This window comes from Miniopterus schreibersii (assembly GCF_964146895.1).
Source record: "Miniopterus schreibersii genome assembly, chromosome: 2".
Classification (NCBI taxonomy): domain Eukaryota; kingdom Metazoa; phylum Chordata; class Mammalia; order Chiroptera; family Miniopteridae; genus Miniopterus; species Miniopterus schreibersii.
In genome coordinates this window covers 155884452-155904162 of record NC_138102.1, presented here as the reverse complement: position 1 = coordinate 155904162, position 19711 = coordinate 155884452, and the positions used below count along the sequence as shown (strand labels likewise).

The 19711-nt window shown below is 41.1% G+C and overlaps 1 protein-coding gene across 2 annotated transcripts in view; it reads left to right on the top strand.

Annotated features, from left to right (window-relative positions):
- The window catches only part of SSPN (sarcospan), a 31223-nt gene extending 11938 nt beyond the window's left edge, over positions 1–19285 (top strand). For both annotated transcript variants that reach the window (XM_081128206.1, XM_081128207.1), the window contains 2 exons: positions 12509–12595; positions 18824–19285. In XM_081128206.1, coding sequence (XP_080984332.1) covers positions 12509–12595; positions 18824–19189 — 453 coding nt within the window. In that variant the 3' untranslated portion in view covers positions 19190–19285. The remainder of the gene's footprint in view (positions 1–12508; positions 12596–18823) is intronic.
- Positions 19286–19711: the final 426 nt, after the last annotated feature.

The following is a 19711-nucleotide window of genomic DNA, read 5'->3' as shown; positions in this document are numbered from 1 at the left end:
TGTTTTAGTATCATTAAATAAATAATCAACTCTTTCTGAACTGCTATGCCCATTCATCATCTATCAAGTTTCCATATTAGATTTGAGGATCATATCTGTGATTCTCTTCAGTTGCATTGCTTTGTCTCTCACTGTGCTGATATCACATTGTCTACATTAAAGCAGCGCTGTAATGTATCGTGTTATAAAAGTGATAGCTTAACACCCCCCCCCCTTATTCTTCTTCAAAATTATCTTGGTAAGTCTTAGCCACATGTATTTTAGAACTGGCTTTTCAAGTTCCAAGAAAAATACTTTTGCTATTTTTTTTATTTGTACTTTCTATAGGTGAGTGAAAATATGTCTCCATTTATTTGATAGTCTACGATGTTCTACATTTTAGCTATAACGCGCCTAAATGTGGATTTTCTTTTCAGTTATCTTATTGGGGACTTGTTATGTTTCCTGAACCTGAGATTTTTGTGTCTTTCATCAATTCTGAAAAAGAGATTTGAAATATTTGAAAATTTTATTATTTTTTAAAAATATCACCTGCCTCTTTTCTTATAGTCTCTTTGGAATTGCTCTCAGATGTATGCTGGGCTGTCTTATTTTATCTTCCCGTTTCTTAACCTGTTATGTTTCATCTCTTCATTTCTCTGTATTGTATTTTGGATTATTTTTTTAGATCTATCTTCTAGTTCACTATTCCCATTTTCAGTTGAGTTTAATCTGCTTATTGTCTATTGAATTTTTAATTGCAATGATTTTATTTTTCATTTCTAGTACTTATATTTTGTTGTTTTTTAATCTGTCCTTGGTGTTTTTTATAAGTGCTCTATTCTTTATTCATGTTTTCAGTTCCTTCTTTCATGTCTCTGATTATTTTGAATGTACTTTTTATAGGCTCTATATATTAGTTCTATCATTTGAAATTCACATGGCTTTAATTGGAGGGGGGGGAGAGCATGTACCTTCACCAATGAATTGTTTCTTCATGTGTCTTCTATAATTGGTTTGTGAATTCATTTTCCAAGAGGCTTAACGTGATAATTTGGTGTGTCCTGCTGGATAGTATAACCCTTCCAGATGGTTTGTTTTGCCAGGTATCCCAATGGTATCATGAGCCAAGAGCCACTTTTCCCCCTTAACCTACTTATTATGGAAAATTTCAAGCATACACAAAAGTTGATAAAGTAATTTCATTAACTCCATACTCTCATCACCCAGCTTCAATAATTATTAACTTACGATCAATCTTGCTTCACTTGTGTGTTCCTATGCTCCATCCATACCCATACACTATGCACTGGATTATTTTGAAGTAAATCCCAGATATTATATCATTTCATCCATAAGTATTTCACTTTGTAAGTCAAAAGATGAAGACTAAAAGTAATCAAAGTACCAATCACATCTAACAAGTTAACAGTTTCTTAATAGGATCAAATCAGTGTTGAAATATCCGTGATTAATTCATGAATATTTCTTCATAGTGTCAAAATCAGGATCTCAATAAGATCTATAAACTGCAATTGGTTCATATATTTCTTATGTCTTCTTTACTCAAATATTTACCCTTGCTCTCTCCTTTCTCTTCTCTCTCTCCCACTCCCTCCCTCTCTCTCCTCTACAACTTATTTGTTGAAAAAGAGCTGGTGTTTTTTCCCCCAGGATTGCTTTCATGTTACTTTCTAGTTTCTCAACTGAAGAGGTTTCAGGACTATTCAAGTAATAGAAAACCCTTAAAACCTTTACCCCACCATTGGCTGAGACAGAACAATTTTTTTGATGATGTTCAGTGTTAGTGGGTTAATTGTTTTGTAGTCGTGTAAGGGTGTAGCCTGCCTTTATGCCATGGTCTTAGCTCCATCTCTTCATCTGTAGAAGCTCAGAGCATGTGAAAGTGTTTTATAGGAAGAAGCACTTCACATCATTTAGTCCTTAATATTACGCAGGAATAAAATTTCTTTATGCTTTAAAAAAATCTTTGAATTAACTTACAAGTTTCTTAACCTCTCTGAGTCACAGTTTTCTATAGAATGGGGTAATGTTTTTTACTTCTTGCATTGTTTTAAGGAATGTATACAAAGTGGGTAATGCATAAAAGGTGGCTTTTCTGGGTAGAGGAGATCCTTGAGCAGGGTTTGAAGAATGAATATTACTGGATTCAAAACAGTTGAAGAAGGAGTACATAACTGAAGGATAAATTAAAGGACATTTTAGGTCAAAGGCGCAGTTCATGTCCTATGACTAGTAAGCTCAGTTTTCACCCACAATCAACTTAATTACTTCACAGTTGTGTTGTTTGTGCTTATTGTCTTTTGAGGATATAATTGCAAAAATTCCCAGCAGTTCCCATAAAATATGAAACTTAACATGGATATACAAATCTGTTATAGTATTCAAATAAGACCAAACCAAAGGAATTCTACTTGAATGTTTCCATCCATGGCAAGTCATACACTAGGATAGTTGTCAGATTTTCCTCTCTGTTCTGTGAGTTGATGAAACACTCACTTGTGAGATTCGTTGATTTAAAATGATGAGCTATCTGCAGTCATTTCCAAGCAAGGGTTTGGAACTTACAAATTGCAGCAACTTTGTGCTTCTACATCTTTTGCAGATCTCTTTGGCTTTCCAGACTTAGTTTGGCAGGAACATCAAGGAAAGCACACTCTATCCACAGGATTTGGGGGATTCACACTTCCTTCATCTGGCTGCTAGTCACAAGTTCCAACTTCTTTTTGTCAGTTCCATCAGGATAGTTTTCTACGTTTTCCTTCCCAGTCTTTTTGTGCTTGTACAACAGATCTTGCTAAACTACACGGCAATGCAAATTACAGGGCAACACTGGTTAAGAAAATCAAAGGTATACATAATATGTAAAAAGATATAGGATATATATAACATGTATATATAAATCAAAATTGTATATGTATATATCATATCAAAAATACTTGAAACAAATACTACTGTGTTGCTAGCTATGAAAAGTTGTTGCTGGCTATAGTTTTGGTTGTAGTTGAAAATAAGCTACTACTTTGAGCTTGCTTTAATAAAAACCAATACTAGCCCAGCCAAGTGTGGCTCAGTGGTTGAGCATTGACCTCGGATCCGAGAGATCTCTGTTCAATTCCCAGTCAGGGCACATGCCCGGGTTGCGGGCTCTGTCCCCCTCGGTCAGGGGTGTGGAGGAGGCAGCTGATCAATGACTTTCTCATCATTGATGTTTCAACTCTCCCTCTCCCTTCCTCTCTCTGAAATCAATAAAGATATATTTTTAAAAAAACAACCCAATACTAATTAAACATTTTTATAATTAGTGTCCTGGGTTCTAATGCCTGCCCATTAATGTCTGTAATGTTTAGAGACAGATGGTTAGTCTTCTCCCTCAGCTTGATGGTGGACTCTGCCATAGATTCTTCGGTTGATTTTGAATTTTGTATTTACATAGCTATTACTTTTGGAATTTCCCACTAATATCTGTGCACTACGTTTGGCTGAAACAATTATGCCTTTAAAAAAAAGTAATATTAATTTTGGATCTGTTATGGACAGAAAATAGTTTTAGCTGAACAGCATTTTTTTTCAGATATTAAATGCTTGTCTTTATAAAACCACAATTGTGTAATCAAAGGAGCATATACAGCGTGGCATGGTTACCAAGACTGGTATTTCCTGGGTAGCGGATAATAAATAGGCTTGTAGCAGAAAGGAAAAGAAACATAAAAAGAAGTTTGTAACTCTTAAGTGCTTGCAGACTATTTATGTCAACATTATTGGAAAGATTTTTGAAAAGTGGGCCCTTGCTATGAACGCAAAAGTAGCTCAAGTCATTCAGTGAAAGGAGTAATTTATTTATTTGACAAATATGTACTGACTGCTTCGTGTGTGCTGCGTGTTTTACTAAGCCCTTTACGTATGGTGGCTTATGTAGTCCTCAGCAGCTTATGAAGTAGGCATTGTTGTCATCCCACTGCTGAGGAAACTGAGTCTCAAAGAGGTTAACTTTTCCAAAGCCAAAAGCCAAAAGCGGTGGAGGTGGGTTTCGAACCCAGGTCTGTCAGATCCAGAGCTAAGATACATTGCCACAGTCTCTGTCTTTAGGTATGCGGCCCAGTTTGCTGTAAAACTTTACTTAGCTACCCTCCTTTGCCCCTTCTCGTTGGCAGGTATATGTTATCTTGTATGGCACCTGTGAGATCTTACATAACTTATAGAGGATATGTGTTGTTGAAGTAACCGAACCAGCAAGGCTCTCCTAGGAAACAACCATGAGTCTACCATCTTTTTTAAAGGTGTTGCTGGGCATTACCAACTCATTTTTTAAGAGAAATAAATCATTTTAAGGACTTATTATTTGTAGTTTCCTAATTACTATGTATCATGTTTGTGGAAAAAAGAAGCTGGGATGATAAATGCCATGTTCTCCATAGCTCTTCTATACAACTGACATACCTACTTATTTGTTTACGCTCTGCCACTCCACTTTAAAGCATTGGCACTATGAAGGTAGCAATTTTTGTTTCTTCTGTCCGCTGTAGTATCTCCAGAGCCTCAAAGACTACCCCGCACATTGTGGTAGACACACAATGAATATTTGTTAAGTGAACAGAATGGGATTATTTCTAAGATGTAATAGAGGCCTACATTTACATACATTATTTATTTCAGCTCAAATTTCAGAGTAAGTTATACTAGCACAGTTTGAGGTCATAGAAGATGGCAGAAATAATGCCAACTATAATTCCAGGCACATTATTTATGATCCTTAAAACAAATGATAAGCTAAGCATTATTTTCTCCATGTTATATATAATGACACTGGATCTCAAAGACTGTGTCACCTTCCTGCAGCTTAGTTGTTTGGACATCAAAGACTGATTTTTACACCCTGTCTCAGGAGTGGCGCTTCAGGCCATTCAGCACTGGAGAAGAGCAGATGATGGAATAGTCTCCAGATTTCTGCAGTTCTCACTTCACTCACAGTGCTGTCAAAACGCCACCAGGGAGGCAGCCAGGCCACGTAATGGTTCAGAGGCAGGCTGTGTACTTTGACAGGTGCAGCTATCAGCTCTGTGTTTGCTATGTGATCTTAGAGCATAAAACCTTTCTGAGCTTTAGTTTCCTCACCTGCAAAATGGGGCAAATAATAGCAATTACCCCATAGGATTTATATGAAGACCAAGTAGGATACACTGCAATGAGTGCTTAGTTCAGTGCCTGGCATATACAGCAGTCCCCGGTAGCCGTGGTTTCACTTTCCGTGGTTTCAGTTACCCACGGGCAAGGCCAGTCTGAAAATATTCAGTGTAAAATTCCAAAAATAAACAATTCATACGTTTTAAATTGGGTGCTGTCATGAGTAGAATGATGAAATCTCATCCTGTTACGCTCCCTTCTGCCTGGCTTGTGAATCATCCCTTTGTCCAGCATTTCCACGAGGTAGACACTCCCCACTCATTAGTCACTTCGGAGCTGTCTGGGTTATCAGATCAACTGTTGTGGCATTGAATTTCTTGTGTTCAAGTCACCCTTATTTTACTTAGTAATGCCCCCTAAACACAAGAGTAGTGATTCTGGATATGCCAAAGAGAAGCTGTAAAGTGCTTCCTTAAGTAAAAACGTGAAAGTTCTTGACTTAATCAGGAAAGAAAAAATTGTATGCTGAGGTTGCTATCATCTGTGGTAAGAATGAACCTTCTACCTGTGAAATTGTGAACGAAAGAGAAATTCATGCTAGTCTGCTAAGAGAGAGACCACATTCACATAACTTTTATTACAGCATATTGTTATAATTGTTCTATTGTATTATTAGTTATTTTTTCATTTCTTACTGTACCTAATTTATAAATTAAACTTTATCATAGATATGTATGTACAGGAAAAAACTTAGTATATATAGGGCTTCGTACTAGCCAGTTTCAGGCATTCACTAGGGGGGCCTTTGAAGGTATCCCCTGAGAAGGGGGGACTACTGTAATTACAAATAAACCTCACTTGGCAACCAGATGCTTCTGTAAGAGAAGGGACTCAGAAGAGGCAGAAAATGTGGTGGAGGTGCAGGGGTGTGTTAGAGTATATCTGATGACTTTATGAAAGCTGACTGTGCACATCTCTTCCCAACTCTGTGCTCAGTGATTTCATGTCAGTAGCTTGAAATCAGCCACGGTACAAATATCAGCCCCTAACCCTGCAGCAAGTGGTTAAACTTTTCCCACCTCACCACGGTATAGGTGGTCCAGTTTTGGAGGTGATTGCTTTGCTCTGCTTGGAGTGGAGTGAGCAATGCCTGTCAAGAGCAGTAGAGTGTCACATCACACACACTAACTGATGATTAGAGATGCTTCCCAAATGACCAACCATATGCATTGAAGCTACATGCTCTGGAATGAGGTCATATTTACATAACAGTGAAGCCAAAGGCCTCCCCCAATTTTAAGGACTCCTACAATAGCAAAGGGTAAATTTCCTTATGGGGAAACTATTATTGTTATTTCTCATTATTACTTATAATAAACAAACTGTTCCATAGGAAACGCCACTAGTCAGTGTATCACTTTAGAACCCCAACCATTCAAATAAACCCCACACCAGGCGTCAGCATTTAGAAGACTGCTTTTCGCTTAGACTAGTAGTTCTCAAAGTGTGGCCTCAGGATCAGCAGCATCAGCATTACCCAAGAATTTGTTAGAAAGGCAAATTCTAGGTCCCCAGCCCAGACCTATTGAATCAGAGACTCGGGTATTGGGCCAGTTTGTACCAGACCCTTCGGGCTCTTCTCAACCAGTGGCCTAGACTTTGCCTTGCCATCTGGCAGTGGCAATGAAAATCTAGTAAAAATGCTTAAGCTATGCTAAAATATTTTCTCTCCTCCTTCTGAAATCTTGACCCAATAAACATCCTTTTAATATAGCCTCAAGAAATGTTCTTTGATATATTTTCTAAGTCTCTGACACACTGTGTGTTAATCAGCAATTCTCCTGAATGAGACTGCATTTAATGGACAGATTGCAATATATTTATAGTTTGTTGAAAACAATTTCTGCCCTGGCTAGTGTTTCTCAGTGGTTAGAGCATTGTCCTGCACACTGAAAGGTTGTGGGTTCAATTTCTGGTCAGTACACATACACAGGTTATGGATTCGATCCCCAGTCAGGGTGCATGTGGAAGGCAACTGATCGATGTTTCTCTCTCCCATCAATGTTTCTCTCTCTCTCCTTTCTCTTTCTCTGGAATCAAGGGGGGAAAAAAGAAAATGATTTCTAATATTCTAGCTTAAATTCTATTAAATAGATGAAAATCCATAGGAATTTTCTTGAGATATATCCAGAGAAACATTTAGAGTTCTGCTGTATCTCTTGTTCATCAGTGGGTTGTGCAAACATGAGAAAAGAGTTCATCTGGTTAGTATATTGACTGAACTGAAGCACTTTAAATACAAAGATGAAAGTTCATTAACTTACAGACACAGGGTCACATTTCAGATATACGAATGGCGGGGGCGGGGGAGGGAGAGAAGCCTTGAAAGGCATTTGACAAGAAAGGTTGTATTCCCCAGATAGCCCTGTCAAGCAGCTCTGCTGACAACAAAGAAGAGAAAACAAATAAACTGGAGGTTGTGTGAATGTCACAAGACCAGAATATAAATGCGTATGACACTGAGAGAAGTAAATACCACAAAATATCACAAAGTGTTTTTGGGTTATACCTTCTCACTTGGCCCAGATGAAAAACTAAAAATAATATGTAGGTAAATCTCCAAGACACTGGTCCAGCATTCACCTTTTACTCATAATGCCAACCCTCGAAAGACACCGCTGTAGGTATGATAGGCGGGATAGCAAAAGCAAAGAGAGTGTGTGACAAGACTCAGGCCTCAGACATCTAGACAGGGATTTAACATTCAGAGAACATTTCAGCTCTGTTTAACTTCCTAACTCACGAGAGAGAATGCAGTCTTCACTCTGAGCAGACAAAGAATAACTTTAGACAGCATGTAGAATTCAAAACTTAGGTGTTCTCTTTATTCTAAACAAATTGTAGAAATGTGCATCTAAAAATAGGTTAAAAATGATGGTAATTGTCATTTTCTGTTTTCTATTAAAAAGCACTTCAGGTTTTTCTTAGCAACAGAATTATCCATCTGTACATGGACTAAATCTTAGCAAGATCTTAAAGGCTAGTGGCCCTCTCAGCACTGGTTTCCTAGTGTCACCCAGTTCATATTCAGCTCTGTGCTCAGTGACACCACCTGTCTGCCCCAGGCCTGGTCCAACAAATGCCTTCTTGAAAACCTTACATAACTGCCTTTTTCCTGTTCCATGGGCCTCACCTCACCATATCTAATGGAAGCTCTGGCCCAGAATCCAGGAATGTTGTTCCAGATAGGCCTGGCGGGTCTCGCTGCTCATTACCATGAGTTTCCCCTCCCCTCCTGGGAAGCCAGAACACTGTCTTCCTGGTGTGCCCACGTCCTGCCAGCTAAGGAAACAAGACCCTTAGTCTGGCGTGAGAAATCAGGTTTCCTCCCCATGGCCATAAAGACTTCATTTTTAAGTATTTAATAAATGCTACTCTCCTAGAATGTACTTACACTCAACTCCTAATAAACCCTCTGATAAAGAAGTATTATTTTATCATGCAAAGCTGTAGATAAGAAAATGAAATACCCACTCCTATGTCCTATTGAGCCCTATCAGAAGGCCAAGAAATGGCAATATGTTGAATTAATCAGGCTTTTTAGCAAATGCCCAATCAGAGACCTAGAAGTGAAACTTAAAAATCCAAAAGGAGCCCTGGCTGGTATGGCTCAGTTTGTTGGATGTTGTCTCATAAACAGAAAAGTCACTGGTTTGACTCCTAGTCAAGGCACATGCCCAAGTTTCCAGTTTGATACCTGGTTGGGGTGCATGCGGGAGGCAACCTGTCGATGTTTCTCTCTCATATCAATGTTTCTCTTTCTCCCTCTCCTTTCCTTTCTCTCTCTAAAATCAATAAAAAACATATTTTAAAAAATAATAAAATAAAAATCCAAAAGGATGGTCAGTTTCGTAACATTTAGACATGTCATGATGTACAACCATAATTATAAAAAGTGTATTTGAGGTGCTTTCTGTTCAAAAGAGTCAAAGGTTCTCCATAGCTGGGTAACTTCCTTGGTCCTTTCTGTTTTCACTAGACTCTCTCTGGATGGTGCAAGGTTTCTGATTATTTCAATTGCTTTACATAGGCTGATGACTGACAAATGCTCATCTCCATCACAGACTGCTTTCCTGAGTTCTGGACCCAGGTGGCTGGGCTTCGAGCCCATGTGGGCACCATCATTTTCCACTCCCATTCTGTTCCTCCTCTTGCATCTCATGACTTAAATGTCAACCCCCTCCACTTGGCAGCTCAAGTCCGGTAGCTAGTACCTTCCTGACCCCCCCCTCTCCTTCAGCCCTCACATCTAGTCAGTCCTTAGAGCTTATGTATTCTGCTTCCTTCCTGTCACTCAAGCACACCCTCTCTATCCCTACTGCTACCTGAGCTCGGACACTTGTCATTTCTCCATAGATGAGCAGCCTCCTAGCTGGTCTTCCCTTCCCAACCCATTCTTCACAGCCAGTAGGGTCATTCTAAGAGTCAAGAGTTCACCACACCCTCCCCCTGCTTCCAATGAAATAAAAGTCCTTTGTGCCCTCCCTCCCGTTCATCTCTGTGAGCACATCTTTTGCCGTTTCTTCCCTCATCCTCTGAACTGGAGCTCTAGGAGTCTTTGAATGCTTGTTCTGGGTTTCTCCATACTTTTGTATCTAGTACAACTCTCTCTACTCTTCCTCGCCTCCCTTTCCTAACTAGTTTCTTATCTTTCAAAACCCATCTTACTCCTGGAAGCTTCCCCAAATTATCCTTGGCTTAATCACCTATCCTGTGTATCACAGCAGACATGGTCCTACTACCTACACAGTATTATGACTTTGTTCTCTCTTTCCCTGCTTGGCTGAGAGCTCCTCGAAGGCTGAGGCTGTCCTTTCACCTCTCAATTCCCAGAGCTGTGCACAGGGTCTGGCTATTGCATAGCCTTAAAAAAGTTCAGTCTATTGACTAAGTGAATGAAATCCTCTACAATGAGGTCATAGGCTCCTGTGCAGCTTCTTGTTGGAAACCAGCCTAGGTTAAGGCTACAAAGAAGTAGATTCTACTAAAGTGGGAAAAGTTGTTCAAGCAAGGCACAGAGGCAGATTTCTAAGATGCTACTCAGTGAGGCCTGATTTCTGGAATGTGTCTCTCGTAAACACCAAGAAGAAAGTCTTGGCACTTGACAGCTTCAGCACAGCAGCCTTGAGGGACCAAGACAGTTATGTGGGAGAGAGCCTGACCCTGTGCACCTACAGAGAGACACTAACAGGGAGTGTAGGCACTTGCTTCGGGATTTAACAGTCCCCATAGAAGCAGGTTAGAAGGCTCCATCTGGTTTGTTGTCAATAAACAAGAAGGAAATCTTTTTTCCATTGTTTCTGTTCTGTAAATTCTTAATGCAAGAACACATAGTAGGCCCTTACAGTTTTTATCAAACTTATACCTCAATTAGATATTTTGTTAAAAAAGAGTTTTGAGAAAGAACTTCATCCCTGACTTGGAAACATCAGCCACGTGTGGGCTACACAAACAACTTCACTATCATTATTTCCAAATCTTCCAGACCTCTGCTGAAAACCTGCCTCCTTGGGTCCTGTCTGCTTTGCTTCCTACCTGGACTTCTCCAGTCCACTCTATGCTCACATATTTTCAGTCTGTGACTCTCCACTGGGCATGGTATCTACTGCTCTTAAGCCATGCAGCTAGTCCTAATGATGGAAAACCTTGCAAATGCCTCTACGAAGGAAGGCTTGGCTTTTGGCTTCATGGCCCTGTAGAAACCTGAACACCTCTCAGCTTGGGAACCCATGAGGGGACAAGCAACCTACTGATTTTGTAATCAAGGAGTGAATAGGATAGAGGTGTTACCTTAAAATGCTATGATGGCTTCTAAGTCAACAGCTCTACCACCCTAGCAGAAATGGTCTATGTTTGAAGCTGGCCCTAGGGATAGGAATTATATCACCAAGCCAGTCATTTGATGACTCGCTAGGCGGCTCTCAGTCACTCTTCCAACATCTGTTTCTAGGAAAAGTGTATTTATCAGAAAATGCAATATTGTTGCTTATGTTTTCTATCTTAAAGTAGAACTTAGCAACATTTAGGGTTTCCAAAATGGAGTGTGAATAGATAGGCATTGAGTAGAAACTCTAACCCAAAATTTAAAAAACTCCAGTGCACTAAAAAGAAAATCTGGTTTGACTAACCAGTTGAGTATCTTTTTTCTCAAGTTGCCATTCTTCCTGCCAGCCTTCTCCCAGCCAGGGACACTCCTCTCTTTCCACGACACCCAAGAGCTTGGACATTACTTTCATTTCTCCTCCAGTGTCCTCCCTTCAGTCATGCCATAGCCAAGATGTACGGCTTCTGTTTTTGCTACACTTTTCCTTTCTGCCACTTTCTCTGACTTTGCCTGCCACCCTCTGAACCCTGACCCACCTGGTATATTAATCTTGCTTCGATTAGTAAAGTAATATCCCGATATTCTCACTGCCAACCCACCTGACACCACTGCTTATTTTCCTGAAACGTGTCTTAAATCATGTCATTCCACTGCACAAAAATTTTCAAGGGAGTCCCACCACTTACTCAATCCTACAAAGCCAGCTTTTCAACCTACCTTTTCTGGTAGTGCTATATTTTGGGTTTTGTTTTTTTTTCCAGGTAATTCTATATTTTGTTATTTCAATTTTAGGTACATGTTGTCTGTTCTTCCCACACAATTTGTGCGTCCTGCCTCTGGACTATTGTTCATGCTGTTTCACTCAACTACATGGTTTGAGTGCTGTTTCCATTATTTACTAGCTTTGTGCTTTTGTTTCTTTATGATATGGCGATCACAACAACACTTACTTAATAGGGGATTGTGATAATTATATGAAGGAACCCATACAAAGCCCTTAGAAGAGCCCCAGCACGAAGTGTTCAGTAATGTTAGTAATCATGATGGTTACCATCAGCCCTCTCAGGGACCATTTCAAACCTACCTCTCTAGTGATGCCTTTTTAAATCGCCCAACTCAGTGTTACTTTTTCCTCTTTTTGTACGTCTCTGAATAGCATCTGACATATTATGCCCTGCTTCAGAATAGTGCTTGTACTTAGCTTGGCCTGGCTTGGACTGTACACTTACTGAGGTTGAGAAAGTTTATTCATCACTGGATACTCTGAAGGACTTTGTATAGCACCTGGCACATCCAAAGGACTTAATAAATACTAGCTAAATTGATTTTACTATTTTTAAAACTCCATCCCACAAGCTGAGAAAAATAGCAAATAAAGATAAGTAAATGAAATAAACACCTGGATACGAAGGCCGTTACTGGTGGGAGACACTGAGATTGATGCTGTTGGAATGCACGCCTCGCCTGATAACATCGCGTTGTCCCTGTTCTCCGTTGCAGGTCTGCTTGGTGGCCTATCTTGGTTTGTTTATGCTTTGTGTCTCATATCAAGTTGATGAACAGACATGTATCCAGTTTGCTATGAAAGTAAGTTGTCATTTTTCTTTTTCTTTTATTGTCACATAGAAAGAAACACAAGTACAAAATAAAAGAATGCTTTTTAAGGGGCTGCATATCTGATTATCCCTGAAATTGCATTTTTAGACAGGCCAAAAAAATGTTTTAGGAGGACATTCATCCAGACGCCAATGTAATGCTAATTTTTTTTTTAAAGTCTTAATTTCCATGAACTCGGTTGGCATGGAGCATATGAAGTCTGTCCTTCAATGCCCTTAAAAGGAATATTGAAAATTCATCAGTTCACCAAAACGCTTTGCCAGGGAAAAGATGCCTATATCAGTGCCCACTTCCGTATCTTGAGGGTTATTTAATAACAAAGCCGTCTGAGTGGATTTCCTCTTGTAGGTGGGATCACTGAGACAGAAAAAGTACATTGGGTGCATCTAAATGACCTGTGCCAAGAGTCTGAGGGCAAAAGGGACGGGGAGTTGGATGTGCATGGTTTAGCAAGTATGCGTGTGTCTGTCATGGGCACGTAGATCTTCTGTTAGAGACAGTGTGCTCGGTTGGAGCCAGGTCAAGTACACAGCATTTCCACTGCACAAAGAATCTACTCCAAAGGAAAACATAGACACACCCTTTCAGAGTTTAGGGAGATAAACACCCAACTCAGCAATCAGAGCTGGTAGAAGTCAAATTCCTACATTTTCTTTCAACTGCTGTAGCAGAGAACAAAAAGCTTTCTGTAGTTGTGTTGTTTCTTTGGTCCACTCACATCATTTACTTTTCTTCTACTAGAAAATAAATAAAAACTAGATACTCCTTTGTTCACTGAAACAAGAAAGCATAAGGCATAAGAGCAAGTTAACTATATTATTTGGAAATTAGGGAGATGCAGGAAATAAGATGTTAGTACATTGTAGCATAAGTGAAGCTGTTGACATACAAAAACAATGTGTTGATATATATGTATATATATAATGTTGAAAAAGAATTATTGGAATAAGAAATGTTCACATTATATTAAGTACAAAAAAGCAGGCTACACAAAATGTACAGCATGATCCTACAGAAAGAAAGGAGCTCTTACGTGCTTAGAAAAAACAGTTCCCTGTGAGTGGTGGGATTATAGCTGCATTTTGTAGGGTTTTTTCCCCTGTAATTTTGAAATGTCCTCCAGTTGAACATAACTCTTCTAATTAAAAAAACAAATGGATGCTATTTCTTTTTAAGATAGAGTTAGAATCTTGGTGGATATGCCTACATTTGGAAATTTTACTTTTTCTGAGGGTGTTCCTTAAAAGAAGGCCAGATAAAGCAGACACCAGTCCATGTTTATTTTTTTGTGAGGCAAGGCTTGGCGACGATTTAAAAAAAAAAAAAGCCAGACAGCCTAGTAAGAAATGGCTTGTTAAATTACAGGACCTTCATTCACCAGGTGAAAAATGCTCTAAACTAGATTCATCACTGTATGTGAAAGGGCCTCATTTCCTCCCCAGATGATCGGAGGAACAGCAGAGGCAAAAGATCAGCTTCACAGAGGCCCCCAAAGCCATCTCAACATCTGCAGGTAAAAATCAGGAGCAAGGGCAAAAAAAAAAAAAAAAAAAAAAAGTCACTGCCAATGTCAGCCAGGTGGAGAATTCCCCACTAGGAACATCTCATTAGCTATCTTTCCCCCCGCCTGTGAGAGACATTGACAAATACCGAGGCGCTTTTCTCAGGCATGTGCCCTTCAGCGCTGCTCCCTGCCAGCTCTCTTCAGATGCCCGCGGTATGATCCTCGGTTAGAAAACGAACTTCAGTCGCTCTCAAGGCTTTCCAAAGGCACAACAGGTTACAGCAGACTTCCCCTGTGCTCCTCGCACCGCTCTCGGGGGGAAGGAGAGCAATACATCTTTCATGCGGTGTTTCTCACTAGCATAACCGCATTCCAGGGCCCCCGCATGGAAACCCTGGCCCCAGCTTTGAGAATTTTATTTCCTCCTGTTGGAGACCCCAATATCTTCCTGTAGCCTGCGCCTGCTCCTGCGCAGACACACACGCACTTACACACACACTCTTACACACGCACTTCTGTCTTAAGAGGCAGTAGCCACCACGGGGGCCTGTCTTTTCAGCTCAGGCTAGCACAGTATTCTCCAGGGGCCCTTTGGCAGGCTCTGGACGCCACCAGGTTCCTTCCTTCTCCCCGGGCCCTGGACTGGGCAGGCCATTCCCTCGGGGGCTGAGCCTCCTGCTGGTCCCCGCGGCCTGCTTTCGAGGGGCTCACCCTGAGGATTTTCAGAATCGTGCCCGGTTCGTGCGCTTGCAGGAGCGCCCCGGGGCACACTCCCCACGAGGGCGGTTAAGGCGCAATCGCCTCGCGCCCTCATTGGGGAGGCCCCCGGGCTGCAGCTGCTGTTTCCAGCGCAACGTGCCCTAAAAGGGGCCTTACCGAGCCTGCCCCCCGGGAAGGTAATTAAATCGCAGCCGGACCGCCCCCCTCCCGAAGTCCCCCAACGTGGACGCGGCGGCCGGGCGCCAATTAGCGGCGCGCAGCCCGCGGAGCGCCGGGCGCTGGTTACATAAGCGCGGGGCCGCCCCGCCCGCCCCCGTGCCAGACGCGCACCCGCGAGACCTACGCGTCCCCCGCCGGGCTTTTATCAAAATATCTTCGCTCGCATTCCCAAGGTCACTGTAAACACTTTCACTGATAGTTTATGTGCGCCCGGGTAGGTAAAACAAGCCACTTGATTTTAAATTACAGATTCTAACCCAGACGCTTGGTGCTGTCAGATGAGCTAAAGCCACGAAGGAAAAATGTTGCGGCACTGCAGATGTAGCCCACAGGCTTTGGGGGATCGAGGATGTATTTATGTCTTAAAATGGATAAGAAACTTGATTCTGTGGCTCACTCCTGTTTACTCGGCCGGATGCGTTCGCGGAGTGGGAGAAGCAGGGTCGCAGCGTGTGGGGTGCGCGGGCGACCCTGCGCGGGGCGCTGCTTTGCTTGCCCCCTCCCTGGCCGCTGGCACATTTGAGATGCTCAATTAAAACTGAGCAATCTCCGCGCTGGTGTAAATGTTTACCTCCTTTCTATAAGCTCAGTTTGCATCATTGCTCCCACACGACAGAGAATAAGACAACGCCAGTAGAGTTGATGGCCTAGGAGTTGGAGAATTGACAGCTCTTTACATCTCTACTAATTTGTTTGTTTATGTCACAAATACTTAAACAGTGCTGCTATGTACCGGACACCGTTCTAAGCCCTTTACAGATGCCAACTCTTTTGATCCTCATAATAATCCTGTGAAATAGATGCTCTTACAATCACCATTCCAAGTTTACAAATGAAGAAACAGAGGTGCACATGGGATTGCTTAATGTGCTCAAGGTTCATAGCCAGCGAGGGGATAACCAGGGTTTGAACTCAGGCAGTCTGGTGGCCTGGTCCATGCTCCTAACCACCATCAAGTACTGCTATACACTAATTAAATGTCTTGGGCAAATCTTTTTACCTCTGTGTCACAGGTCATCTTTTTAAAATAGACACAGTTCTAATTTTAGCAAATGGATTTTTGTGATGATTATGACAATAATATTTTTGCAACTATTTGAATTACTTACAGATTGAGAATGAGGGATTATAATCATTAATTCTAGATATTGCCCCAATGAATGCTGTAGAAATTTGCTATCTAAGGATGTGTGTGTGTGTGTTGTAGGTAGACAGGTTATTACAAGACACCCCCCCCCCCCACACACACACACACATCCCTCAGTTCTATCCACTTATGGCAATAAAATGTGCAGAGAAAACTCCATTTGGGATCATTCTACTAAGTAGATGACCCTCAGGTGGGAGATTATCCCTTTAATTTGGGCCTTCCCTGCTGGTAAAGTCATAGATGTACCCATGTTCCCAGAGCAAATAATTCCTAATTCTGTGTTGGCTGCATTGGAAAGGTAGCTACCACGGGCACACACACACGACATGGCCAGCACAATTTAATTTGGCTCTTGGAACCAAGAGTTTGAAGTCAATCATCAAGCCTGAATATTCCAGAATAGCCCAGAATATTTCAGATATTCTGCTCCAATGGTCCCTCAAAATAAACCCATACTTTTTAGCCTAAGCATGCCAGTGTTTATAGAAAATATGGCCACTGAAAATCTAGGGGATAGGACCAAGGCAATGGAAATTCAATAACATGCTAAATATTTCCTTATTAAATTTTGTAAAGGTACCATTTTGTATTTATTTGGTTCCCTTTCTCCAAGGGAGACTAAATGTGTTGAGTATGTTACTCTTGTTATATCTCTGATATATAAGATGTTTCAATAAACTGTTTCACAGGTAAAGAAATGTGAGTTATATTTGATAATCCTTCAACTGATTTGAAAATTAGAAACAGTGTGTAGGGTTAAGACAGCTTTGATGAGAAGATCCAAAGAATCCATGCAATTCTTGGCTGTTCATTTTAAGACAAAATGGTGTTAACCAGTTCCACTCTCTTCCTTCCTGGGCCCTCAGATATACAGTCAAGGCAAACCAGATGTACAGTCAAGTTTCCAGGCAAACCAGGCGCATGCTTAGGGCACCAGCAACTACATGTGTGTACATACATGCACACATACACACCCACAACCATACCACTCAAAGAGGAAAAATAAAATTTTAAATATTCTATCTTTTTAAAAAATATATGTTTTTACTGATTTTAGAGAGAGAGGAAGGGAAAGGAAGAGAGAGAGAAACATTGATGTGAGAGAGAAACATCTATCAGCTGCCTCCTGCACACTTCCTACTGGGGATCAAGCCCACAATCCAGGCATGTGCCCTGATCAGAATCGAACCATTGACCTTTTGGTGCATGGGATGACACGCGACCAACTGAGCCACACTGGCCAGGGCTAAATATTCTATCTTTAAGACTTAGAAATGCTTGAAATTGTCCATGTGTGGGAAATCACTCATTTGGAGGACTTTTGTACACATATTTTATAATCATATATATATGTTTTTATTGGAATTACATATAGTTGGAGGTGAGGGGAGGGCATAATCTTTTCAGAGCTGCTTTAGTCTTTAATCTGAACCTAGATATGATTGGAACTAATTTTACTTTGGGGAGTTCATATTCACCAGAACTGCTCCTTATAAGGAGCAACTTTTGACTATAGTGATATAAATCTTGCACTGTGTTGAGTATACTATTACCAAAAGACAGGGGCTCTTTTCCTTACTCAGACCCTCAGTAGGCAGGACCATTAGGAGAAATGTGTCTAGTTAAAGAAATCAATCACAAAAACATTTCTTGTTCTGTAAAATGGTTTATATTGTGGCCATGTCAATGAGCACTCACAACTTTTGATCAAAATACTTCAGGTGCAAGCTAAATGTTTGAGTTGCTGAGGGAGTCCACGTTTCTTTAGCAGCAGAGTTAGACCTTTAATCAGACTTTCCCATTCCAAGGCTAACATGTAGACCAACAGTGTTCAACCTTGGTGGCTGAAGGATGATTTAGAGTTTATTTTCATGCTCAAGAACTACATAGTTATAGTCAGATTTGGGATGAGACTTGTAGGTGATGGAGCTGACATCAAGTCCTACCTTCTGGAGACATAACTTTTTCCCCTTTACTTTTATCCTTGACACTATTATGAATGTCCCCATTTCTCCTCTCTTTGCCCACCTTCACCCAAGGAGCTATAATTTTTTTCTCCTAGCAACTGCTTACTGGGGATCCTGGCATTCCTGGATACAGTTCGGCAACCACTACATTGAACAAAATCTATTTTATTAACCCGTGTTATTAGTTCACCAATTTTTGCCAGTTTGGGCCAATACAGAATTTACATTGCAGAAATTTGTTCTTTACTTTCTAGTCTTGTTTCAATTTTTATATCAGCAGTTCTTGAGGTGAAAACAAGCACAGCATGCCTTTCGGGGATGGCTCTTGTGTTTGGGATGCATCTAAGCTGTTTGCTACAAACATCCCACAATCAAGCTAATATTATTGACTCAGTTCATGAAAAGCACCCAACATCTGTATGGCAAATGAAAATATAATGAGCGCTTAAGGGTTGCTCACTGACAGATAAACATGGAGCCATTTCCATGTCTTGGGAACTACGTTTCCAAGGAGAGACACCCCCTCCATCGGGGAGCTTCCTGGGAGAGAGGAAAAAGAACAGCTTTTATTAATTAGCTTTCTCCATGGTCATCGAATGTACTTTGTAACCAGAGGGTTTTCTTCTGCTTCCTTGCAGCTATTGTACTTTTTGCTGAGCACCCTGGGCCTGATGGTCTGTGTGCTGGCTGCAGCGTTCGCGGCCCACCACTATTTACTGCTCAGCCGGGTCACCTGTGAAACCGCGCTGGCCTCCTGCCGCTGCAGACTGTCCTCCTCCGAGCCGCTCAGCAGGACCTTTGTGTACCAGGATGTGACCGACTGTACCAGCATCACTTTCACTTTCAAAGTGTTCTTACTCACCCAGATGATTCTTAACTTGGTCTGTGGCCTTGTGTGCTTGTTGGCCTGCTTTGTGATGTGGAAACACAGGTACCAGGTCTTTTATGTGGGTGACAGGATGTACTCCTTGACCACTTCCGAAGGCCAGCAGCAAAAGGTCTAACACTCTTGTTCAAAGGTGGGAGAGAAAACAGCACACTGGGTAGCTGAGGTGGAAGGAAGGAAGGAAGGAAGGAAGGAGGGAGGGAGGGAGGGAGGGAGGGAGGGAGGGAGGGAGGGAGGGAGGGAGGGAGGGAGGGAGGGAGGGAGGGAGGGGAAAAATGAAGAAAGAAAAAAACTTTGACAATAATATTTACTGTTCTAAATGAATATTTTTATATTTTTCAGAAAATGAAAGAGCATTTCTTCCAATTTCTATAGTATTTTTTACAGATTCTTATGGGAAAAATAAGATCCAAATTGACTTTGGGATATTAAAAGGACACTGAATGGGGAAAGGATAGCATAGATTTATCTTTACAGCCTGAAGCTTACTCCTAATACTCATTTTATCCAGTACTTTTATAATCTTCTTTCCTGTTAGCCTAGTTTGATGGTGTGAATTGCTATTTCAGGCCCACGTGCTAAATTGTGTAGTCTTTTCCAGGCCCTCCTACCTCCCACCAGGACATCCTCACTATGCCTT